The sequence below is a fragment of the Oncorhynchus masou genome, chromosome 32, assembly GCF_036934945.1.
Source record: "Oncorhynchus masou masou isolate Uvic2021 chromosome 32, UVic_Omas_1.1, whole genome shotgun sequence".
NCBI lineage: Eukaryota > Metazoa > Chordata > Actinopteri > Salmoniformes > Salmonidae > Oncorhynchus > Oncorhynchus masou.
Genome location: NC_088243.1, coordinates 28,812,187 through 28,838,117, shown reverse-complemented (window position 1 = coordinate 28,838,117; position 25,931 = coordinate 28,812,187). Strand labels below are relative to the sequence as shown.

The 25,931-nt window shown below is 43.2% G+C and overlaps 2 protein-coding genes across 2 annotated transcripts in view; one reads left to right on the top strand and one right to left on the bottom strand.

Annotated features, from left to right (window-relative positions):
* Positions 1-1,465: 1,465 nt before the first annotated feature.
* Positions 1,466-7,548, bottom strand: LOC135525863 (tetratricopeptide repeat protein 8-like). Its single transcript, XM_064953798.1, has 13 exons — positions 7,306-7,548; positions 6,568-6,688; positions 6,291-6,354; positions 5,852-6,101; positions 5,676-5,720; positions 5,370-5,455; positions 5,192-5,279; positions 4,359-4,469; positions 3,965-4,104; positions 3,617-3,791; positions 3,303-3,425; positions 2,924-3,007; positions 1,466-2,770 (listed from the first exon to the last, which is right to left on the bottom strand). The coding sequence occupies exons 1-13, from the start codon at positions 7,417-7,419 to the stop codon at positions 2,654-2,656; spliced, it is 1,518 nt and encodes a 505-aa protein (XP_064809870.1). The 5' UTR covers positions 7,420-7,548; the 3' UTR covers positions 1,466-2,653.
* A 761-nt stretch (positions 7,549-8,309) lies between these two features.
* LOC135525862 (echinoderm microtubule-associated protein-like 5) overlaps positions 8,310-25,931 on the top strand; it is a 64,063-nt gene continuing 46,441 nt past the window's right edge. The window contains 1 exon segment of the mRNA XM_064953797.1: positions 8,310-8,831. Within this exon segment, the coding sequence (XP_064809869.1) occupies positions 8,635-8,831 (197 nt within the window). The 5' untranslated portion in view covers positions 8,310-8,634.

Sequence of the window (25,931 nt, the reverse complement as noted above, 5' to 3'; positions counted from 1 at the left end):
ATTCTAAATGGAGTGCCCCGGTTTTAGGTACAGAATACGAAATGCTCTGAGACCAGGTTGCGAGAGCTCCAAAAGGTGAACAAAACCAGCAGACAGCTAGGGAGTGCCAAACACACTGGCATGGAGTTGCAGAGGCAGGTTGAAAGCCTTCAGGAACAGAAGGTGGCATTGCAGTCCAGCGTCACTGAAGTTGGTGAGACTTTTGGGACTCTTTTGTATGCTATGCAATGTTGTATGTAGAACAGACGTTGATGAATGTAAATTCTTAGGAGTCGATTGACTCGTCTCTTTAAGCTGGAGATATGTTTTGTTGTTGTATGGGGTGAGTCTGAGTCCACCGTATACGCCAAGGTCTGCCTTCCACACCTGCAATGGAAAACGGCAGATCTACAGCGCTGTTTGCCAGACCAGGAGACATCCCAAAAATCTGTCTTCTCAAAAAATGACTGCAGCGTCCGAACGATACGGTTTGTCCTACAAACTAATATGACCACACTGTGGAAAGCGGACTCTCACGAGGGTCTTCTCCACAAGTGTTGTCCGAAAGTAACCCCGTACTGGTTAAACAAATTCATGAACGTATGGAAGTAGTTTTGTGCCAACAAAAAGAGGGTTTAATGTGCCCCCCAAAAAATATGTACAGTATTTCCTGAGCTTTCTTAAATATCTCACACTTCAAAAACCCTATTCCTTATGATTTCTTCTTTGACTGTTTGTTTTTCCATATATATATAACTACAGGGGTCCTAAAATTCAAAATCAAATAGCTAAATTATCCATGACCATGTAAAAACAATTCCATATGTTAGCTTAGTAGAACCCCCTCCCCCAACATTTCCATCAGTTCTATGCAATGTGTCTCTATGTGGAATACTGTAAGTGCTCTTCTCCATGGAGTAGGCCCCTTTACATTGTAATGGTTTGAGAGCACTATAAGAGAAAGATTGGTAACTGAATTTTGGACACTGATTAAATAACCTTCTTTCCTCCCTTGTTGTGTTTGTTTGCTCAGGCATTTATAAGTTGATGCACACAGTGCAGTTTAACTCCGAACCCATGCACATAAAAAGGGTTCTGGATTGGACTGAAGGAGGAAGAGGATACAGAGGGGACCTGGACATGGCTTGATGGGACTGATCTGACTCAGGGGTAAGAGCTGCACAAGTCATTGGACTGGATACAGGTTTAATCATGTATGATATTCTATGTATTTGTATAGACCAACATGTTAAGCAGTTCTTGGTTAAATGTTTCCACTGCCTGTGACACTGTACCATTATCATTCAGGAGAATACCAGAACGTCTAGAAAGTAACCTTTAACTTGGTTTAAAATGGTACTGGGAAGACGGAGAGCCCAATGACCACTATGGAATGGAGGACTCTGCGGCCATCAAAATAAATCCCATGAAGTTCTGGAATGATGCTACTTGTACAAGTGAAATGCAATCAAGGAAGGCTTATAAATTACTGTAAAATGTCCATTATTTAATTAAGTAAATACATACATTGAAAATAATAGGCATTGGAATCAAATGTAAATTGAAGTTGTACATAGCATTGGAGTTGTATCTGTTGAAATAAATTGTCATACTGTAAAGTTAAACACATAGAAATGAATGAGTTCTGTATCTTTGATTATAACGAGTAATCAATCAAAAACAAACAAGACTACAAATTGTTGTCACATCTGCTCCTGCCACGCCCTCTAGTGCTCATCCAGTGTCTCCTTGACCTGCCACCACCTCCCCAGTGCTCTCTCCCTCTCCGTGTGTGTGTGTGATTGTGTGGGCGGAGACAGGTGTGCTGGAGTCAGAGCAGATCCCCACCAGCTGCAACCTGTTTCATAATCAAGACCTCTACAAATACTCAGTCCTGCCGCTTCCTCACTGCCAGATCGTAATCTCTGCTCATTATGCCTGCTCTGACTCTGGTCCGTCTCCAGTCCAACATCTCGTCATCCTGCTACTCTGTCCTGGATTCCCCTCCGGACCTGCTCACCCTGTCTCAACTCCCCTCGCTCTAGCCTCAGCCTCCGCATTTGTTTTCCAGCAACCTGCAAGAGCTTCCCCTGACCTGCACTCCATCTCCCTATGTTTCAATAAATACCTTGGTTACTTCATCCCAGTCTCCTCATCTGAGTCTGCTCTTGGGTTCCCCTGTTCCACTCCGCGTAACAATTGTGGCAAGAGGAATGGTAGTACAAAAATACACTATAAAAAGATAGTCGTATAAATACATTTACTATAAATATTTGTTTCTTCCATGTTCATACTTTACTATGTACATTTACTAATCAGTGCTTAAAAGTACCTTACACTATTCTACAAGCCTGTGAACCAACCATTGAAGAGAAAAACAAGCACATAAAACACTTAAGACCTACATTGGGCTAGGCAGTTGTAAACTACTGTTTTACAATAATTTATGTGCAGTGAGTTGCCCAAGCCAGATTGCCCTTGGTATCACTTAGCCTGTATAATGTCACTATCAAGTAACAGTTGTGTCCCTGCAGGAAAAATATGTCTGTAGATCGTGAAGATGTCTAACCATTACATGAGGAGGCCAGTCACTGTTGTTTAATAGCAACACTATGACAAGTGAGCTATCGCACAGGCAGACTGGACTTTCAGGTCAGGTGTGTTGGTCAGTAGCTCACAGCACAGAAAAGTGCTGGCGCAGGTGTTTCAAAATCTCTTGGGTATCTACATGCTCAGGGAAGGCATCCTCTGACCTCTGGGCAGCAGTATAGCTACTCTGCAGATCTCCAATCTGGACACAGCAGAAGACAACAGCACATCAATTAATATGATCCCTCATGACTAAAAACGGTCTGTCCTTTTAATTTAAAACAATGCTATGAATGTGCAGGCTGAATGTCAATAGTTAAATGGATTAAAAAGTGCTGATGAAGTGTCTCGTTACCTTGTCTGACAGAGTGGAGTAGTTAAAGTGTGGTTCATACATGTGAGGGGCGAGTGATGCAGCGGTCTGGAGGAAAGCTTTGGACTGTGAGAAAAAGGAGGAAATCAAAAACAACCATTCTGAATTAGACTATATCAAAACAGCATAAACAGTCGACTACTGTAGATGTTCCTAAAGACATTTTTACATAACGTGTTGTACTATATGAAAGATAACCACTGGGTATAATGCCTTACAAGAGCAAGCCTGGAAGAAGCTTCCACCAGTTGGAAAGAAGGTATGTCATTTATAAACAGATTTACTCTCTCAATTCTTTTACCAAAACTAACATTTGATCAATATGATATATTTTAAGATCTAGAAACCCCAGTTCACTCACCTGCTCAATGTGTCCCTTGCGTAGCTCCAGCACCGCCAGGTTATTATAGGCCTCAGCATGGTCGTTGTTGAAGGCCAAGGCCAGTTTAAAACACTGGTATGCCAGAGTCAGGTCTCCTATTCCCTGTGGGGAGAAACATAAGATGCATGTAACATAAACAGAAATGTGAAGAAGTGATAGCATGCTATATGTTCTAAGCACGCAGCCAGAGTTTGGATCCTGTCCAAGAGAAACCAGTTGGCATACAGAAGAGGGTGCTGTAGAGTAACTTCATGCAGTAACAATAACATCTGTGTGTGCTAACGCTAACGCACCACAGCTACGTGTCCAATGTTGTACCAGACGTCAGCCTGCTCCTCATCGTTGGCCACTAGGGCCAGAGCCCTCTCGAAGGAGGAGAGGGTCATGTCATACTGCTGGGCATAGAAGCAGCACAGTCCAAGGTTGTTGTACAGCTGGCAATTATATACTCCCATCTGCAGCAGCCGTCTACAGGAAGGGAGGGTTAGAGGGAAAAACAACTGTAAAGTCAACGCAACCACACAAGGCATGTGTATTCACTGACATGATTAACATTCTTTAATATCACACTGGCATAGCCATAATAATCAGAGTAAAATGAGGGAATTAAAGGGAGTGGTATGTGTGTGTGTGAGACTAACCTGTAAAAGCGCAAGGCGACCTCAGGCTGGTCCGTGTAGAAGTGATTGCTGCCTATGCAGGCGATCGCCTCAACGTGAGTGTTGTCCTGCTTCAGGACGTCTTTGTAGTACTCTGTGGCTGAGGTGATGTTATTCATCTCCTGTGAGAGACGCAGATAACAGATACTATTAAAGACAGATTTTGGACCTCCTGATCAACCTGCATCTGTTCTCTCAATTGACAGTAGAATTATTCAATAGCTACTATCGATGCAAAACAATTAGGCTCCAAATTCCAGGGCAATCAGCTGATCATTTCAGATTACACATCTGACATGCCGATTTCAACCGGTGCTTTCTTAAAGCAAGAGAACACTTCACAAACAAACAACAAAAAAGGAATCATGTCACATGCCTCGTGAATGCGAGCAATTCCTGTTAAGAGAGTGACCTCCCCAGGAAAGTGGTCCAGACCTTGCTTGAAGAGGTTCAGTGCAGTTATAGGCTGATCAAGCCGCTGATACACCTGTTTTAGTGGCAAAACAGAACAATAAGTATTTTTATATAATTTGTGACAAATATAGGGTAGTAGATCACTGTAGATCGATGTTCTGCCTGCGGCTATGGAACCCTGACCTGTTCATCGGACGTGCTACCTGTCCCAGACCTGCTGTTTTCAACTCTCTAGAGACTGCAGGAGCGGTAGAGATACTCTCAATGATCGGCTATGAAAAGCCAACTGACATTTACTCCTGAGGTGCTGACCTGTTGCACCCTCGACAATCACTGTGATTATTATTATTTGCCCATGCTGGTCATTTCTGAACATTTGAACATCTTGGCCATGTTCTGTTATAATCTCCACCCGGCACAGCCAGAAGAGGACTGGCCACCCCTCATAGCCTGGTTCCTCTCTAGGTTTCTTCCTAGGTTTTGGCCTAGGGAGTTTTTCCTAGCCACCGTGCTTCTCCACCTGCATTGCTTGCAGTTTGGAGTTTTAGGCTGGGTTTCTGTACAGCACTTTGAGATATCAGCTGATGTAAGAAGGGCTATATAAATACATTTGATAAAAAACAAAAACCTATTTTGACTTATAGAAACAACTCGCCGTTGAGTGACGCACCACGTGCTATCTGCTACGGAGAAGCCTCGTGTCATGGTTAATCCATACTGTACACACAGTGGTTTTACACTTGTAGCTACACAGTATTTACAGTGTTAGGGACATTGTAGGTTGTATGTTGTTACCTTGGCCAGATAGAGGTACGTGTCCACCACCTCCTGATGATTGAGAGCAGATCGGAACTGTTTTTCTGATTCCCGGTGTAAACCAAGTCTGTCAATGAAAGCAGTCACAATGTAGTAGAATTGTAGTGGTAGTATAATAACAGTTGTATAAGATCTAAGTAATTATCTAAAGCTTTACCTGTAGTAGCATTTCCCCAGCTGGACTTTCCACCACCAGTCTTTGAACTGAGCATTCTCAGTGGCCAGAGCAGCCAGGTCTAAAGCCTGTACACAAACAAAAAGGTACAAATGGCTTTAGAGTGAAACTTACAAACAAAAGCAACATGGAAAGCCAAAGACACACACTAATATTGAGTGGATTTAACAAGTGACATCAATAGGTGATCCTAGCTTTCATCTTGATTCACCTGGTCAGTCTGTCATGGAAAGAGCAGGTGTTCCTAATGTTTTGTAAACTCAGTGTATATCTGTATTGGTAACTCACATTTTTAACATCATTTTCATGATGGAAGATGTACTCAAATAAGGTCTGGGGGCAGAAAAAAAACCCCACAGAAATTGTCATAACATGTATTGAACCCGAATAAATACAAGTACAATGACAAAAATATTTTTGGAGAGACCATGTTCATTGCCTTACATTCATAAAAATACTCTTACCTTGGATAAATTGGGCTTCTGGGCATATTTAGCTAAGTTGAGTCTAGATAAGTTTATAAATGGTCCCTCAGGATTGGTCAACATGGAGGCTGTTCCCAGCCGGACAAATCTCCCAGACGCACTAGTGACAGGACGGGCAGTGTGTGCCGTGCGAGGGGTCCTGATGGCTTGTTCCATCGTCCCTGGTCTGCCAGATTGGGTACTGGGCCTCACAAACCCTGTGATAGGACGTCCCGATTGGGTCATGGGCCTAGATTCAGGACAAAAAAGCTCAGTTCAGATTCAGAACGAATCTGATGCTTTTCAAGGAACATAATGCACCCCACGACTCAATTTCAGAAACATTGTTACAATAATTACACAATTTCAGTAGGGGAAATGCTTTGGGATACTTACCTAACACATACAAGATAGTTGTGAATTCTAAAATGTCACATACCTGATGGCTGGAGTAGGTCCACCTCCATGGCTTGTTCCTGGAAGCCTCAGTGATGTCCCAGGGCCTGAAAGAAAGCCTCATTACAGTACATTCAAACAGCTGAGAACATCTTGGACAGATTTTACCAGATCAGAATGGTAATAGATTTTTGTGATTGAGACAGACGGAGATTCAGTAGGCTGTACTGTGGGTATGGTCAAGAGTTTTTCCTGACCAATTGGCCTGACCAGGAAAAAAAACTCTTGGCCCTCTGGGACAGTTCAGAGTTCAGACTTACGAGCAACCTGAGCGATGGAGCTCTCATCCAGCAACATCTCAGCGATCCCCTCCTGGTCCACCTCCACCTCATCAATGTACACCATCTCTGTCAGAGCACGGGTCTTCAGACTCCATGCAGCCTGTCAAAGAAGTAACAGGTGTGTTTAGAAGGTATATTCACAGTGATTCAGAACTTATTTTACAATGTGATGTTACAAGGTATGGAACTCCAGTACAGATGTACTACAGATATTTCATTAATTTAGCTATCCATTCTATTTGTTTTTCAACATGCCAGGTTAGAATCAGCATGGCAAGGAAGAGGTTACCTCAGAGATATATGATGAGGAGTCAGGTTCCTTTTAATACAGCAGTGAGTGAAATTATGAGAGAAGAGGTGAATACAGATTTGATGCATACATTATAGAAAGCACATTTCAAGAAAAAAGGAAGCTAGGAGTAGCTAGATTAACTAAAAGTAAGATGAAATTGACAGCGGGGCACTAGCTAAGTTCTAAATTTGCCATACATGATAGCTAGGCTAGCTAGCTAGTTAAAAAGTAGTTTTTTCTTGCAACCAATACTATCTAGCTAGCTAACCATGTGCTAGCAAAACAGCTAGTTAGCCAGCAAGCAAGCAATGGCAGATTTTGCAAGCATGCTATCAACATTAGCTTGCTACTGCTAGTTAAATTGGATTAATGCTTGGAGCTGGCTAGCGGAACTAAAATAACTAGCAAGTTCAGTTCATAATTACCTGGTCGTATGGACTGTCCTCCAATATCTTCGAACAAATATTGGAACATGATTGGAACTTCCGTCTTCTAAAGTAGCTCCATGCAAGAAACAAGGGATCCATAGGTATCTCCATTTTGTCTTAACTGCTAAAATTAATGAAGAGGTAGCTAGTTAGCTAGCTAGGTAAATTAGAGCTTAGATATCAACACTAAGCTTGTTGCTTGAGCAGCAAATGTCCTGTCACTCCCAGCAACGGAGGAGAGGGGAGGTCCTCTTGTATGTGCACTTGATTGAGCTCGCTCAGCATGCCGGATTGAGGTTTGCACTGGCACTGCTTTTAAGACCATCCCATCCATTATAGTACGAACTCTCCCCACCCGGTGCATTGATTTTTTTTTAGGTATTTACCGCAGGAACAAATAGTATTCTCTGAAGTGAAGCATGTTCAATGGTTTTCCTCAAAAAACTTTCGAGCGCTTTTTTGTATTAAAGTTTCATTCGCTAAATTATGTGACCTTTATTTCAGCACCCACTGAGTAGACAGCGACTTTATTTAAAGTAGAAGCTGTGAGGATAGGAGGCAAAAGTATCATAATGTGAACCTGAATGCGTGTTTTATCAAAAAAAATCCAGTTAATGTTTTGAATGTCACTTTCAACAGCATTGATATAGTCTCTGAAACATACAAGTATACCTACTTCCCGTGGGATAGAGCCTTTGCATAGATAGAAAAACTACTGCAGAATGTTGAAGAAATGTGCAATGGGGTAAAATATTAAACGGTGACGCCATATACTTGGATTGACAGCTGTCAAAATCTTCCTGTCATTGACCTCACAACATGGTTAGAACACATTCTTTCTGGGAGGAAGTTCATGTCCAATTATAATGATTGCCATTGGTCCGTGAACATCCCTTCAAACGCTAAATAGATATTTGGGGATGTGATTGGACAGATTGTTGATCTATCACCAATGTAGATAACATTTGGGGGAGGTGCTTGTAAGTAAACGCGAAAACTCCATCTTTATAGGATTTGACAAGAGCTTCGATCTGCCTCGACTCTCAAGAGGGGCAGCTAGCCTAAGGCTGAAGTAGAGGTAGATATATGGTTTTCACTCTGAAAAGGATGACATAGTTAACCATTTTAATTAAAGAAAAGCATATAATCTCGAAGTAAAACTAGATTCAGTTAGACTATTATGCACATGGCACTCGAATGCCCGCTGTTACCGCTTGTACCGGATACGATGCATTTCCAGTGGAACTAAGGGATACGGGAGTGAATGAAATCCGTCTTGGTGAATGAAGAAATATAAACAACTCTCGACAAAAAATAAATACGGACATGGCTGACAGGACCGCTCCGAATTGTCACCTGCGACTAGAGTGGGTTTACGGGTATCGTGGACATCAGTGCCGCAACAACCTGTACTACACAGCGGCCAAGGAAATTGTCTACTTCGTCGCCGGTGTCGGAGTAGTGTACAACACACGGGAACACAAGCAAAAATTTTACTTGGGACACAACGATGACATAATCAGGTAATCCCACTTGCAGAAACTCATTCATCCACAGATATACCGAAATTAAAAATAAAACGCGACGACATGGCCAACAAAAACACACGAAAATGATCAAGTTTATATTTCTGGCGAGGAGATACTTTGCCTACGTATCTATTGAATCGAGGTTATGAGTAGTAATATGTGACTAACGTTATACACTTTCAAAGGGTGAAAATGTTATAGTTTATGAAAATATCAGACTGAGTCCTAACTTGTGAGCTAACTAACCTCTTTCAGCACCTACTGGATGGACAGCCACTTCATTAAAAGTAGCTTTCGTTTCAGCACCTATTGAGCGACTTTAATCAAAGTAGAGGCTTTTGGGATGGAGTAATGATTTGAACATGTTAGTTGTCTTGAAGGATGCAGTTGCTGTATCATATCTCTAATACCGTTGTTTTTTTAGGAGTAAAAGGTGAGACATTTTATCAAAGGATTCTGAGCAGGATTCCAACCTGGTCCCAGAGCATTTCGTATTATTCTGTATGTAAATCTGCAAGACTCCTTTAGTATGATATGATACATATTACAATTTGTATTTTATGTAACAAAAATTTGCAAAATGTACAATATGTTACGAATTTGCTAAATATATGATATGTTACGAATTTACAAAACGTATGCTATGTTACGAATTCTAGCTAGGCTAAGGGTTAGGGTTAAGTTTAGGAGTTAGCTAAAAAGCTTAAGGTTAGGGTGAAGGGTTAGCTAACATGCTAAGTAGTTGCAAATGTAACAGTATAGCTTCCGTCCCTCTCCTCGCCCCAATCTGGGCTCCTCTGCACACATCAACCACAGTCACTCACTCAGCATCGTTACCCATCGCGCCACAAAAGCCGCAGCCCTTGCAGAGCAAGGGGAACAACTACTTCTAGGTCTCAGAGCGAGTGACGTCACTGACTGAAACACTCTTAGCGCACACCACCGCTAACTAGCTAGCCATTTCACATCATCCACACAAAGTAGATAAAAAGTAGTAAGTAGTTGAAAAGTTCCCTCAACCCAATTGAGATGGTTTGGGATGAGTTGGACTGCAGAGTGAAGGAAAAGCAGCCAACAAGCGCTCAGCATATGTGAGAACTCCTTCAAGATTGTTTCAAAAACATTCCTCATGAAGCCAAGAGTGTGCAAAGCAGTCAAGGCGAAGGTTGGCTACTTTGAAGAATGTCAAATATAAAATATATTTTTGGTTACTACATGATTCCATATGTGTTATTTCATATTTTGGAGGATTTCACTATTATTCTACAATATAAAAAATAAGACAAAACCCATGAATTAGTAGGTGTGTCCAAACTTTTGACTGCTACTGTATCAGAAGCATATGTGTAGTGGAGGTAGTTCAGTGAAGCTCATGCCATGAGTGTTCTTGTCTGAGACCTGAGGACTTCTGTTGGCTCTCCATGCTTAGACTTTAGCTTGGTGAGCTAATACAGTCTTGTGGTGCGCAGATTACTGTTTCGGGTTACCTCAGAGGTAGGGCTCAGCGGAAGCAGTGCAGTGCAGGCACAGAAGACAGAACTGTAGCTGTTTGGCGGGCAGCTCTCGCTCACGCTGCACGAAGTCATGTGAAAAAGATGCAGCCGCCTCAAATAGCAGTGGGAGGTGCAGTCATCTCCCTCCTCACTGTGCTGTGATTACATTTTCTATGAAGAAACAGCCACAGAGGAAAGCTCTCTGCAGTGAATGGAGTCTAACTTTCATTTCTTAGAGTCAGTCTGTGTTTTATTCAGTCAGAGTCAGACTTTATTCAGTTCTTCAGTTTGTTTGTCTTGTAACTATGTTTAGATTTGTGTTTTGTGTGCTGGATGAATTCATTCCTCTCCTAATATATCACCCTGCTGATGTTATTTTGCCCTGTGGCGTTCTCGGTTTGCCAGTTTTCCAGTCTGACTGTCTGACTGACTGAGGAGAGCTAGTTAATGGCCAGGTTAGGAACATGAATGAAAGGCCATTTCATTGGACTGACTAGGACCTGTTCATTCTCACTGAGTCGCACCCAGCATTGTACTTTGTGGTACTGTCTTGTCTACCCAATCCACTACAGTGTCATGGCTGTCCATGAGAATCCAATTAGGTCAGATCAGGTTTGCAATGAAAAACTTCACTCAGATCCCCTCTCACCCGCAGAGAGGGGAGGGGGGGGAGAACTGGTGGGGGTCATGCCCTGTTGTAAATCAAGGAGAGAACATTCAGCTCTCCCTCTCCAAGGTTCACCCTAGGACACAAGGAATGTTCTTTTTTTATCAGACCTTTTCCCGCTGAAACTCTAACATGTTCAAAAGCGAATACTGGAACAATATTTCTTACGTAGAACGTGGGGAATGGTCAGAGGTGATCTATAGAACACTCATGTCATTTTCTTTGTTATTTTGTGATGTCATAAAAAATTGTATAAAGGAAATACTGTAACTTGGAAAGTATACCCATTACATGTATGACGTTATGAAAGTGTTTTTGTTAAGAGAGGGATGTGATTTCTGAAGCTATAAGAGATGATTGTTTTACATAAGCTTTGCACAGTGACAAGTCACGCCCCTGAGTGAGGTTAGCGAGAGTGTCAGCCTTACGGAACCGCCCCCTTTTGAACAAATTGTTTAAAATGATGGGTTAAGAAAAAAACACATCAGACCAGAGAGACGTAGAGCTGCAGGTTACGTTTAAAGTTGTCTGAACTCTGAATCTCAACACGAGGTTGAAACGATGAACTCACCTCCCGGACAATCACTAGTACGGCTGATTAGCTGTCCTAATTTAAGTGGGACCATTTTACTACTCTGTTAAAACCATCTTATTACGCTACTCTCACTGGGAACCATCAACATGGCTGGCTAGCCTATCTTCAAAGAAGCATCTTCCAGAGTGAATGGATGGAGAATAAACTCTGTAGTTCTGTTCAGGACTACACAACAAATCACCGGATACCATACGACTGCAGAGGAGAACAACAGTAGAAGACTCCCTTTTGGACAATCAAAGGCTTACAAGCGTGCCGCAAAAAGGCCCAACCCTCTTTCCAAAGCAGCCCGGTTCCCAGAGAGATACACGGCGAACCAAGGCATTTCACGTAAATACATTCATGATTTCTTACTCCAAGCAGGCAGCGGTTTGTGTGCAAGTTTAAGATTAATATTTTTGTTTTACCTTTATTTAACTAGGCAAGTCAGTTAAGAACAAATTCTTATTTACAATGACGGCCTACCCCAGCCAAGCCCAGACGATGCTGGGCCAATTGTTCGGCACCCTATGGGACTCCCACTCACAGCCGGATGTGATGCACAGCCTGAATTTGAACCAGGTACTGCAGTGATGCCTCTTGCACTGAAATGCAGTGTCTTAGACCACTGCGTCACTTGGAAGACCACTGCGTCACTATAAGTGAGTAGTTTCTGAATGTACCAACGTTAAGTGTCTCTGTCCCTCTTTCTCGCCCTCTCCATGTCTTTTGTAACAAGCAGCCATATTGTATCAGTCCGCTAGGGACCTGTTTCTAATGTATTAAGTGTGTATGTTTATCCTGTGTTCCCATTTAATTAGCTAGTAAATAAATCATTAAACCAATTTGTGTAGTACTGAATCATAAGTAAGACTCTGGTTTTTGCAGATGCAAGGAAGTTACACCTGTTCAGAATGATGATACAAGGTTATGATTAATAAGTTGACTGTTTAAAGGTCTTTAACTATCACATCTTTGTAGTTTAATTCAGGAGATGGTAACTCTTTAAAGAACTGCTCTCGCAGGGCCCCAGATCCTAATGAGTTAATTGTTCCATGATTAATTTAATCGGTAACAATTAAACCTATTTAGGTAACTAACTCATGTTAAAGTCAAGTCATGACAACAGTATGTGTTTTCTGTCCTCTAGTCTACAGTAACTACAGAATGTGCTTTCTGTCCTCTAGTCTACAGTAACTACAGTATGTGCTTTCTGTCCTCTAGTCTACAGTAACTACAGTATGTGTTTTCTGTCCTCTAGTCTAAAGTAACTACAGTATGTGTTTTCTGTCTACAGTAACTACAGTATGTGCTTTCTGTCCTCTAGTCTACAGTAACTACAGTATGTGCTTTCTGTCCTCTAGTCTACAGTAACTACAGTATGTGCTTTCTGTCTACAGTAACTACAGTATGTGCTTTCTGTCCTCTAGTCTACAGTAACTACAGTATGTGCTTTCTGTCCTCTAGTCTACAGTAACTACAGTATGTGTTTTCTGTCTACAGTAGCTACAGTATGTGCTTTCTGTCCTCTAGTCTACAGTAACTACAGTATGTGTTTTCTGTCTACAGTAACTACAGTATGTGCTTTCTGTCCTCTAGTCTACAGTAACTACAGTATGTGCTTTCTGTCCTCTAGTCTACAGTAACTACAGTATGTGTTTTCTGTCTACAGTAACTACAGAATGTGCTTTCTGTCCTCTAGTCTACAGTAACTACAGTATGTGTTTTCTGTCTACAGTAACTACAGTATGTGCTTTCTGTCCTCTAGTCTACAGTAACTACAGTATGTGTTTTCTGTCGGACGATCTGCCCAGACTATCCTCATTGACCCCTCTTTGCGCTAACTTTTTTGACCCATACATATGCTGCCGCTACTGCTTATTATATATCCTGTTGCATAGTCACTTTACCTCTACTCACATGTACATGTCTACCTCAATTATCTCATACCCCTGCACATAGACTAGATACAGGTACCCTCTATATAGCAAAGTTATAGTAATTTTAGAGTTATTCCTCGCGTTATTATATTTCTTTTATTATTTTTCAAAATTGTACTATGCCTTATTGGGAAGGGCCTGTAAGAAAGCATTTCACTGTTAGTTTACACCTATTGTTTACGAAGCAGTGTCCAATAACCTTTGATTTGAAATACATCGTTACAGTTGTTGGTTAGCTCCCTTGCCTTGGATGTTCCTCTGTCAGTAACTAAAATGGTTGATACTAAATGATTTAACTTCATATGAAGGAATAAACCTCATTATTTTAGAAAAGCGGTAATATGCAGCACCCAAGGTGAGGGAGGGCTGAATGCTCTGGATTTTAAAACCTTGAATATAATATTTTAGATTAAATGGATACAAAACAACATGAATTTGTGCTTGAGGCAGATGCGGTGCGACTCGAGTTTCGCCATCAGGTGGAAAACTGTCCTCTCTCTGGTCAGTCTCATCGGAGGAAAGAAAGGAGAGAGCAGGGACGATGAGAGGCGGACCCTGTGCTGCTCTGTCCCTCCCACCGCTGAGACTAATGCCGTGTTCAGAACAACTGGGAACTCAAAAATCTCCAACTTCAATGCGTTCAAGACAACTGGGAACTCTGAAAAAAACGAGATCAGACTGGATAAAATTGTTTTGAACGGTCATCCAACTCGGAAACTCGGGCATATTTCTAGAGCTCCGACTTTCCGAACTGAAGTTCACTGACATCATGATTCGATCTCGTTTTTGCAGAGTTCCCAGTTGTCTTGAAAACACCATTACCATCATATGCAGGTACCATCAGTCCAATCAAATAAAACAGCAAATTATTTCAATTTCTGCTCAGCTGTGCCTTGTAAGTGCTACACCAACTGATCTATTTTGTTGTCAAAGCTAATAATGGTCTGAGAAGAACAATATTTTCAGGCCAGTCATATAGCCAATATGCTGTGATTATGTACTAGGCCTACGGCACAAACCTCATTCCTACAGAACTATTTTTATTAGGTTATTAATGTTTTTGAGTCATGTAAAAAAAACATGTTGTAGCTGTAGATCCCGGCTTGCTTGCATTTTGAATGCGAAAGTGATCTTGACTCAGACCAGTTGTCACACCCTGACCATAGTTTGCTTTGTGTGTTTCTATGTTTTGTTTGGCCAGGGTGTGATCTGAGTGGGCATTCTATGTTGTGTGTCTAGTTTGTCTGTTTCTGTGTTTGGCCTGATATGGTTCTCAATCAGAGGTAGGTGTTAGTCATTGTCTCTGATTGGGAACCATATTTAGGTAGCCTGTTTGGTGTTGGGTTTTGTGGGTGATTGTTCCTGTCTCTGTGTTTGTTTTCACCAGATAGGCTGTTTAGGTTTTCTAAAGTTTATTGTTTTGTTAGTTTGTTCATGTGTAGTTACTTTATTAAAGAACCATGCATAATCACCACACTGCGTTTTGGTCCACCTCTTTCACCAAAAGAAAACCGTTACAGAATCACCCACCACAACAGGACCAAGCGGCGTGGTAACGGGCAACAGCAACAGCGGCACAAAGAGGAATGGACATGGGACGATGTATTGGATGGCAAGGGTTGCTACACATGTGAGGAGATCCTGGCGGGAAAGGATCGCCTTCCATGGGAACAGGTGGAGGCAGCTAGGAGAGCAGAGGCAGCCGGAGAGAGGAGCCGGCGATATGAGGGAACACGGCTGGCAAGGAAGCCTGAGAGGCAGCCCCAAAAATGTCTTGGGGGAGGAGGCACACAGGAAGTATAGCAAAGCCAGGTAGGAGACCTGAGCCAACTTCCTGTGCTTACCGGAGGGCGAGAGAGACCGGGCAGGCACCGTGTTATGCGGTGGAGTGCACGGTGTCCCCAGTGCGGGTGCATAGCCCGGTGCGGTACATACCAGCTCCGCGTATCGGCCGGGCTAGAGTGGGCATCGAGCCAAGTGCCATGATGCCGGCTCTATGCATCTGGTCTCCAGTGCGTCTCACATGGCACCAGCCTTGCGCATGGTGTCCCCGGGTTCGCCTGCATAGCACAGTGCGGGCTATTCCACCTCGCCGCACTGGCAGGGCGACCATTCAACCAGGTAAGGTTGGGCAGGCTCGGTGCTCAAGAGCTCCAGTGCGCCTGCACGGTTCGGTCTATCCGGTACCACCTCCACGCACCAGCCCTCCGGTGGCAGCCCCCCGCACCAGGCTGTCTCTCCGTCTCATCCTTACAGGTGCTCCCGCCTGTCCAGCACTGCTGGAGCCTTCCTCCTCTCCAGCGCCGCCGGAGTCGCCAGTCTGCCCAGCGCCGCCTGAGCTACCCGTCTGCCCAGCGCCGCCAGTGCCGCCAGTCTGCCCAGCGCCGCCAGTGCCGCCAGTCTGCAAGGAGCCGCCAGTGCCGCCAGTCTGCAAGGAGCAGCCAGTCTGCCAGGGGCCGCCAGTGCCGCCAGTCTGCCAGGGGCCGCCAGTGCCGCCAGTCAGCCAGGGTCTGCCAGTGCCGCCAGAGCCCCTCAGCCCAGAGGCGCCAGAGCCCGTCAGCCCAGAGCTGCCAGAGCCCCCGCCCCTCTGTCCCGAGCTGCCAGAGCTCTGTCCCGAGCTGCCAGAGCTGCCGCCCCTCTGTCCCGAGCTGCCGCCCCTCTGTCCCGAGCTGCCGCCCCTCTGTCCCGAGCTGCCGCCCCTCTGTCCAGTAGGGTCATTTAGTAGGGTCGCTGTGGTTAGGAGGCCACGGAAGCGGACAAGGTGGTGGACTAAGACTATGGTGAAGTGGGGGCTACGTCCAGCACCAGAGTCGCCACCGCGGACAGATGCCCACCCAGACCCTCCCCAATAGGTTCAGGTTTTGCGGCCGGAGTCCGCACCTTGGGGGGGGTTCTCAATCAGAGGCAGGTGTTAGTCATTGTCTCTGATTGGGAACCATATTTAGGGAGCCTGTTTGGTGTTGGGTTTTGTGGGTGATTGTTCCTGTCTCTGCGTTTGCACCAGATAGGGCTGTTTACGTTTTCTCACGTTTATTGTTTTTGTTAGTCTGTTCATGTATAGTTTTCTTTATTAAAGAACCATGAATAGAAACCACGCTGCATTTTGGTCCGCCTCTCCTTCGACTCAAGAAAACCGTTACACCAGTGGTCCCCAACCCGTTCTATTTGAATGCAGTTGCCTCTGTATTGAAGCCATTCGGATGCAGTTTATCACAGCGCATTGCGCTTTATTATGGGCGATAGGTGCAGTACACATCATTGCATTTTATATCAGAAAGTAGGTTGGCCCTCCATGAAGTCTCGTAGATCGATGCATTGCATAATTCTTTTGTCTATAAGCCCAATTGTATAAACTTCCGCCATACCTTACCTCATTGTTAACCTTCAGATGTGTAAGTTACCAGACTCAGGGATGGCTAACCCTGGAGATGCCTTCAATCTCCACCAAGTTAGGTAAATTTGCTTCTTTTTTTGTGCCACTCATGTGGAATGATCTCCAAAACTCTTTCAAGTTGGTGGAGTGGATTCCTCTTGGGCAATTCAGGTGGATGTTAGAGGGCCTTTTTACTGAAAAATGGGTTTGTTTCTATGGGGGATTTTCCGGTGCATGTGATGTGCGTCTCGGAATGGTGAGCATAATCAGTGTGGGCTTGGGGGAGGCCATTGTGTGTGTGACTGGGCCATTGTGGGCTTGAGGGAGGCCTTTGCCTAGTCCTGTGCCTAGTCCTGTGGGTGTCCTTGGGCATACACCTACATTATGTCTGTTTTATTTTTCTATGCCCTGAAGTATGTGCCAAGTAGGGGAAGCTAAACCAAGTAAAGATGGTCGTAGACTAGAAGTAAGCTTAGGAAAAAATAAGTGGCAGAATACCAAAATACGGGCATCATATGCATAAAGAGGAGTGACTGTATGTTGTGTCAAACTGAAACTAAAGTAAAAAAATAACACAATAAAAAAACAATAATGAGGCTATATGCAGGGGGTACCGGTACTGAGTCAATGTGCTGGGGTACAGGTTAGTCGAGGCAAAACAAAGGCGGGGGGGATTCAATGTAAATAGTCCGGGTGGCCATTTGATTAATTGTTCAGCAGTCTTATGGCTTGGGGGTAGAAGCTGTTCTGGAGCCTTTTGGACCTAGACTTGGTGCTCCGGTACCGCTTGCCATGTGGTAGCAGAGGGAACAGTCTATGACTTGGTGACTGGGGCCTTTGACAATTGTTTGGGGTCATCCTCTGACACCACCTAGTAAATAGGTCCTGGATGGCAGGAAGCTTGGCCCCAGTGATGTACTGGGCCGTACGCACTACCTTCTGTAGCGCCTTGTTGTCGGATGCCGAGCAGTTGCCATAGCAGGCGGTGATGCAACATGTTCTCGATGGTGCAGCTGTAGAACTTTTTGAGGATCTGGGGACCCATGCCAAATCCTTTCAGTCTCCTGAGGGGAAAAAGGTGTTGTCATGTCCTCTTCACGACTGTCTTGGTGTGTTTGGACCATGATAGTTTGTTGGTGATGTGGACACCAAGGAACTTGAAACTCTCGACCTGCTCCTTATAGCCCCGTCGATAAGAATGGGGGCGTGTTCGACCCTCCTTTACCTGTAGTCCATGGTCATCTCCTTTGTCTTGCTCACATTGAGGGAGAGGTTGCAAAGGGAAATTGCTCTATGCAAAGAGGTTTTGTTGTCCTCTCAGGGATTCTATCTTATATACATTGGTCTAATCAAGCACACAGGCCTTTTAGATTTATTTATTTTATTTTTATTTCACCTTTATTTAACCAGGTAGGCTCGTTGAGAACAAGTTCTCATTTGCAACTGCGACCTGGCCAAGATAAAGTGTAGCAATTTGACACATACAACAACACAGAGTTACACATAGAATAAACAAAACATACAGTCAATAATACAGTAGAACAAAAGAAAACAAAAAGTCTATATACAGTGAGTGCATATGAGGTAAGTTAAGGAATTTAATAGGCCATGGTCCTGAAGTAATTACATTATAGCAATTAAACACTGGAATGGTAGATCGGCAGAAGATGAATGTGCAAGTAGAGATCCTGGGGTGCAAAGGAGCAAAATAAATAAATACCAGTATGGGGATGAGGTAGGTAGATAGATGGGCTGTTTACAGATAGGCTAAGTACAGGTGCAGTGATCTGTAAAATGCTCTGACAGCTGGTGCTTAACGCTAGTGAGGGAGATGTGAGTCTCCAGCTTCAGAGATTTTTGCAATTCGTTCCAGTCATGGGCAGCAGAGAATTGGAAGGAAAGACGACCAAAGAGGATCTCACTGGCTTTGTGGGTGACCAGTGAGATATACCTGCTGGAGCGCGTGCTACGAGTGGGTGCCGCTATGGTGACCAGTGAGCTGAGATAAGGAAGGGCTTTAACTAGCAGAGACTTGTAGATAACCTGTAGCCAGTGGGTTTGGCAACGAGTATGAAGCGAGGGCAAAACCAACGAGAGCGTACAGGTCGCAATGGTGGGTAGTGTATGGGGCTTTGGTGACAAAACGGATGGCACTGTGATAGACTGCATCCAGTTTGTTGAATAGAGTGTTGGAGGCTATTTTATAGATGACATCACCGAAGTCAAGGATCGGTAGGATGGTCAGTTTTACGAGGGTATGTTTGGCAGCATGAGTGAAGGATGCTTTGTTGCGATATAGGAAGCCGATTCTAGATTTAATTTTGGATTGGAGATGCTTAATGTGAGTCTGGAAGGAGAGTTTACAGTCTAACCAGACACCCAGGTATTTGAAGTTGTCCACGTATTCTAAGTCAGAGCCGTCCAGAGTTGTGATGCTGGATGGGCGAGCAGGTGCGGGCAGCGATCAATTGAAAAGCATGCATTTAGTTTTACTTGCGTTTTAGAGCAGTTGGAGGCCACGGAAGGAGAGTTGTAAAGATGCTGTGACACCTTGTGGAGATTGGGAGTGGGTGATTAGGTTACTGTAAACTTAGTATCGTTTGATTGGTCAATGGTGGTTGGTTGTACACCTTCAGATATGAAGGTCTGTTGTTCTCTCTGTTATTCTGTCCATGGAGGAAAGTTGTATGATCAATTCTCATTTCCTAGACTTCTAGTTCTCTGGTCTAATAGGCATTTCTTTGTCCATAATTTGTCTTGTAAGTTAACCTTAGGATCTACAGAATATGCCTAAGTATGGTTTGTTAATGTTAGTATTGCCTTGTAACTTAATCTTCGGGATCGGTGTCCCATCCAAGGGAGGGTTGAGCTAACGTAGGCTAATGCAATTAGCATGATTAAGTAAGTAACAAGAACATTTCCCAGGACATGGACCTATCTAATATTGGCAGAAAGCTTAAATTCTTGTTAATCTAACGGCATAGTCCAATTTACAGTAGCTATTACAGTGAAAGAATACCATGCTATTGTTTGAGGAGAGTGCACAGTTTTGAACATGAAAAGGTCTTAATTTTGAACAGAAATGCAATGGTTCACTGGATCAATATAAAACTTTGCACATACACTGCTGCCATCTAGTGGCCAAAATCTAAATCGCAGCTGGGATGGAATAATACATTATGGCCTTTCTCTTGCATTTCAAAGATGATGGTACAAAAAAAGACAAAATAACATTGTTTTTTTCTTTTGTATTATCTTTTACCAGATTTGTGTTATATTCTCCTACATTCCTTTCACATTTCCACAAACCTCAGTGTTTCCTTTCAAATGGTACCAATAATATGCATATCCTTAAATGGAGTCAGGTATGTGATGTGTACACAGTTGAAGTCGGAAGTTTACACACACCTTAGACAAATACATTTAAACTCAGTTGTTTACAATTCCTGACATTTAATCCTAGTTAAAATTCCCTGTCTTAGGTTAGACAGGATCACCACTTTATTTTAAGAATGTGAAATGTCAGAATAATATCAGAGAGAATTATTTATTTCAGCTTTTATTTCTTTCATCACATTCTTAGTGGGTCAATTACTATTTGGTAGCATTGCCTTTAAATTGTTTAACTTAGGTAAAATGTTTCGGGTAGGCTTCCACAAGCTTCCCACAATAAGTTGGGTGAATTTTGGCCCATTCCTCCTGACAGAGCTGGTGTAACTGAGTCAGGTTTGTAGGCCCCCTACTCGCACAGACTTTTTCAGTTCTGCCCACAAATTATCTATAGGTTTGAGGTCAGGGCTTTGTGATGAGCACTCCAATACCTTGACTTTGTTGTCCTTAAGCCATTTTGCCACAACTTTGGAAGTATGCTTGGGGTTATTGTCCATTTAGAAGACCCATTTGCGACCAAGCTTTAACTTCCTGACTGATGTCTTGATGTTGCTTCAATATATCCACATCAGTTTCCTACCTGATGATGCAATCTATTTTGTGAAGTGCACCAGCCCTGAAGCACAGCACCCCCACAACATGATGCTGCCACCCCCGTGCTTCACGGTTGGTATGGGGTTCTTCGGCTTGCAAGCCACCCCCTTTTCCTCCAAACATATGATGGTCATTATTGCCAAACTGTTCTATTTTTGTTTCATCAGACCAGAGGACATTTCTCCAAAAAGTACGATCTTTGTCCCCATGTGCAGTTGCAAACCGTAGTCTGGCTTTTTTATGGCGGTTTTGGAGCAGTGGCTTCTTCCTCGCTGAGCGGCCTTTCAGGTTATGTTGATTATAGGACTCGTTTTACTGTGGATATAGATACTTTTGTACCTGTTTCCTCCTGCATCTTCACAAGGTCCTTTGCTGTTGTTCTGGGATTGATTTGCACTTTTCGCACCAAAGTACATTCATCTCTAGGAGACAGAACGCGTCTCCATCCTGAGCGGTATGACGGCTGCGTGGTCCCATGGTGTTTATACTGACGTACTATTGTTTGTACTGATGAACGTGGTACCTTCAGGCGTTTGGAAATTGCTCCCAAGGATGAACCAGACTTGTGGAGGTCTTCAATTTTTTTTCTGAGGTCTTGGCTGATTTCTTTTGATTTTCCCATGATGTCAAGCAAAGAGGCACTGATTTTGAAGGTAGACCTCCAATTGACTCAAATTATGTCAATTAGCCTATCAGAAGCTTCTAAAGCCATGACATAATTTTCTGGAATTTTCCAAGCTGTTTAAAAGCACAGTCAACTTAGTGTATGTAAACTTCTGACCCACTGGAATTGTGATACAGTGAAATAATGTGTCTGTAAACAATTGTGGTAAAAATTACTTGTGTCATGTACAAAGTAGATGTCCTAACCGACTTGCCAAAACTATAGTTTGTTAACAAGAAATTTGTGGAGTGGTTGAAAAATGAGTTTTAATGACTACAACCTAAGTGTATGTAAACTTCCAACACCAACTGTATATAATGTGAATATTTGTTGAATATTACCCTATTACATCAGCATGACCCCCAGCTTAAATGAAGTTTAATGAATCACCACTGTTACTTGTTTTCTTTCTGTCTGTCTTGCTGTAATTCTTCCTCTCTTTCTCTCTACGTTCCTATTCGTCCCTACTCTCTGTGCTCTGTGTGGCCATGTCCATATGTAAACCATGTGCACCTGGATTCACTAGTTTCTCATGTAAAGCCAAATCTGTGTTGATTCGTGTCGTTCTTTATTCTAATAGTATCAATGAGAGGGTGCAGCAGGACTGCTTGCGTCTGTCTGAGGATGTGTAGTATTTATATCCTTTCTAAGCAACCTACTCACTCTCGCTTTGCCTCATTTCTCTGTTTCACCAACCCAGCGATCTATTTCAACTCTTCTGGAATCCCTGATCTTATTAGCAGGACTTTGCGTGAGGCTGTTCCCTCTTTTGATGCAAGCGTTCGCTTGAAAGCAGGAATGTCTGACACATCTGTCTAACACTTCTCTCTGACTTCCGATGGGTTGTCATTGTTATTGATATGATGAGATGCAGATTTTAAGTATGCTCACACAGTGACAGTTGATCCAGCCACACTCGATTTCGTGCACTCTGACACATTTGCTTGCTGTGCTCTTTTAAGATGAGGTCCCTAGTCTTCATTGGCAATGAATGTGCACTGTGTTGTATCTAGGTTATAGAGATGTAGTTGTGCAGTAGAAATGTAATGTGTCATCCTTTATTAGGGTTGGTGTGCTATATATATATATATATATATATATATATTACACACACAAAAACAACACATTTATTAGGGTTGGTGAGATATATATATATATATATACATACACACACACACACACACACACACAAACCACACATCCAAGCAAACAGGGGACCATGACACATCTCCTGACGTTCCGGGGACGTCTTATTGATGCCTTTTGTTTGCAGGGCATAGTGTGTGTGTAACATGTGGGGAACGTATGCTCGGTCAAACACGGCATGAACATGTTGTCAGTGTGAAGTCATGCATGCGGTATAGCTTATTACTGTGACGATAATAGCTGGGGATAAGCCTTTTTCTCATGGTTTTCCAGCACACACTCATCAGCTTGGCTATTCATTTCTGCATCCTGGTTGGCGCACGCCTGTTCAAAATCCCAATGAGTACACTAGTACTACAGTCATCCATTCATTCATTATCCAAAGCTGCTTATCTTGGTTAGTGCTGCTACAAAGCTCAAATATGGTCTTGGTTCCAGATAATAGCATAACAAACTGTGATCTCAATTAATAGGAAAAACTCAATTTTGCCACTTTTATATTTATAGGTTGGAGCTGCCTCACAGACAGGTGCAGTACATTGGCTGTGTTTACACAGGCAGCCAAAATCTGATATTTTTTCTACTAATTGGTCTGTTGACCAATCACATCCGATCTTTTCACAGCAGATCTTTTTCAGAGCTGATCTGATTGGTCAAAAGACCAATTATGGGAACAAATATTAGAATTGGGCTGCCTGTGTAAACACAGCCATGGTGTAATATTGGCGGACAGATTAAACAAGCTTTCTAAAAGCCAAGGAAGATAAATACTTTTGAAAATGTGCTAATCTTATACTTCCTTATAATCCTGAACAAGAGCAGACAAGGTGACTGCTGCATTAGTATGGATCAAAACTGACTTGGAAGCTAGCCATGTTGTGACAAGTGGTGTGTCTGTGAGTGTGTGTGTGTGTGTGTGTGTGTGTGTGTGTGTGTGTGTGTGTGTGTGTGTGTGTGTGTGTGTGTGTGTGTGTGTGTGTGTGTGTGTGTGTGTGTGTATGTTTGGCTGTGAAACGTCATCATATCCCTTTTTAATAGAACTTTAACATACATTTTCTACTCTATCAATCAAGAGACAAATATGTTTGTATTTGATTTTATGTTGTTGAGTGAAGTCATTACAAATGTAGGGACTTGAATTCAAGAAAGATCGTCTGATGTTGTTGCCGATTTTGAGTGCATCATTTGTTCCTTTATTAGCCATGTCAATATAATTGAGTTGCAACAATTCTTGTTTGAGAGGAATCAATTAAGATGTATACAATTAGCAGACTTACTGTGAAACTAAATAAACACACACGCATGCAAGCACGCACACCGGGCTTCAGTGAAACCCTTTTTCCTAATGACTCCATTGATGGAACACTTTAGTTAAATGGTTCCATGGCTTTGCCCTGAATGACGTTTCTCCTGCCATGGCTCTGTCACCATGATGATGGGCCATAATCCATGCCAAGTCCCTGAGCCACTGTCCCTGTCCCTGGGCTTTACATTGCTTCATCTGAACATGCCCTATTCACTTCCTCTTCCCAACAGTACAGATGTACGATCTTAATTTGATCAACAGGAAATGTGAATTATTATGTGGATTATAATTAATGGAAATTCTTGTAGGGGTTTAGTTTTTTTTTTCTTTTTTGGGGGGGGGGGTCAAATCAAGTCTGAAATTTCAAAGTGGAAATTACAAACTTTAGAAGCCTTTTTAAAACTTAAATACACTACACTTTTGCATTTCTTGCTTAGCAGGAAAATTCTTAGCAACAAAATGAAGATCCTACATCTGTATAGCAGTGGCATCCAGCACCACCCTCCATGACTGCAGAGTTATCCAGCCCAACACGCCTGCCTGCCAGGACTCTGAGTGCTCTTGGCAGGTGGAAGCCAGCCACATCAAACAGCCGTTTATCAAACCAGAGCACTGCAGCACCCCCTCCAGCCCAGAGATTTCCCAATCTCATTAGCTTATAGAAATGTAATAGAAGCAGTGACGTCATTGTGACGGAAGGACTGGGAGGAGTGTTGCTATTTTACTGTGTGTAGTTGTTTGTCACATTATGTCAGTACAGGAAAAGGAAAACTCCAAGAGAAAGGTTTGACTGGACATCGAGTAAAGAAAAAAACGGACTCTACGAGTCAAGAGATGTACTGTCTTTATAAACTAGTAGAGCGGCCCTAGTAGAGCGGCCCTAGGAGAGCGGCCCTAGTAGAGCGGCCCTAGTAGAGCGGCCCTAGAAGAGCGGCCCTAGTAGATCGGCCCTAGTAGATCGGCCCTAGTAGATCGGCCCTAGTAGAGCGGCCCTAGTAGAGCGGCCCTAGGAGAGCGGCCCTAGGAGAGCGGCCCTAGGAGAGCGGCCCTAGGAGAACGGCTGAGTCTTGGTTGATGTGGTTTGCCCCAGCTTAGCCCTGCCTTCACAGGCTTGAGTTGGGAGGAGGAGAGGTTAATGCCCTTGTCTCAACCCTCACTGTCACTGTTAATGAAAAAGTAAACGGGTTCCCCATCTCTCCACACACTCTCCAGCTGCTCTGAGGAGAACACAGACCACTGCTTGGAACTTCCTAAATAAGGATGTTTCTCTATCCTCGGATTTAGAAAGGAAAGTCCCCTGTCCCTGCAGCTGGCATTCTCTGAATCTGTTGTGTACAAAGACAGTGAAATTCATAGTGCTATTTGGCTAGAGTAATGCAACCTCTCTGCAGGAAATGTAGAGTTTATTCTGAGTCACAGTCAAATGGTTTTTGTCTGTTTCTGACCTGCACAGAGTTTGTACTCAGCAATGCAAAGTGCAATGTTTATACAAAGGTTCATTGATCCGATGTCCTTCTCGTTGTTTCATCTGTGTACTGAATAAAGCTGCTGAATGTATGCTATGGGTATCAGTGTGCTCTTGACCTGATGACTATTACACAGTTTGAAAAGCATTTTCATCTCCTCTATACCAAGGAGCACCAATCATATTCTCTTACTCTGACTACTATTTTTAGCTGCTTGGATATGATTATGTAATTCATACAAGAGGTGATGAGAAGTTGGAGGGGGGAGGGGAGATGACAGGGAGGGCGAGGGGTGAGATAACGAGTAAACCTCTCTCGTGAGTGAGTGAAGGCGACGTGGAGATGTGGTGCGATAGCCCTGTTCTTCAAGCCTATTAGCCCATCTCAGACTTACAGATAGATGTATGATCTTAATTTGACCTACACTGAGTGTACAAAACATTAGGAACACCTTCCTAATATTGAGTTTACAACCCTTCAG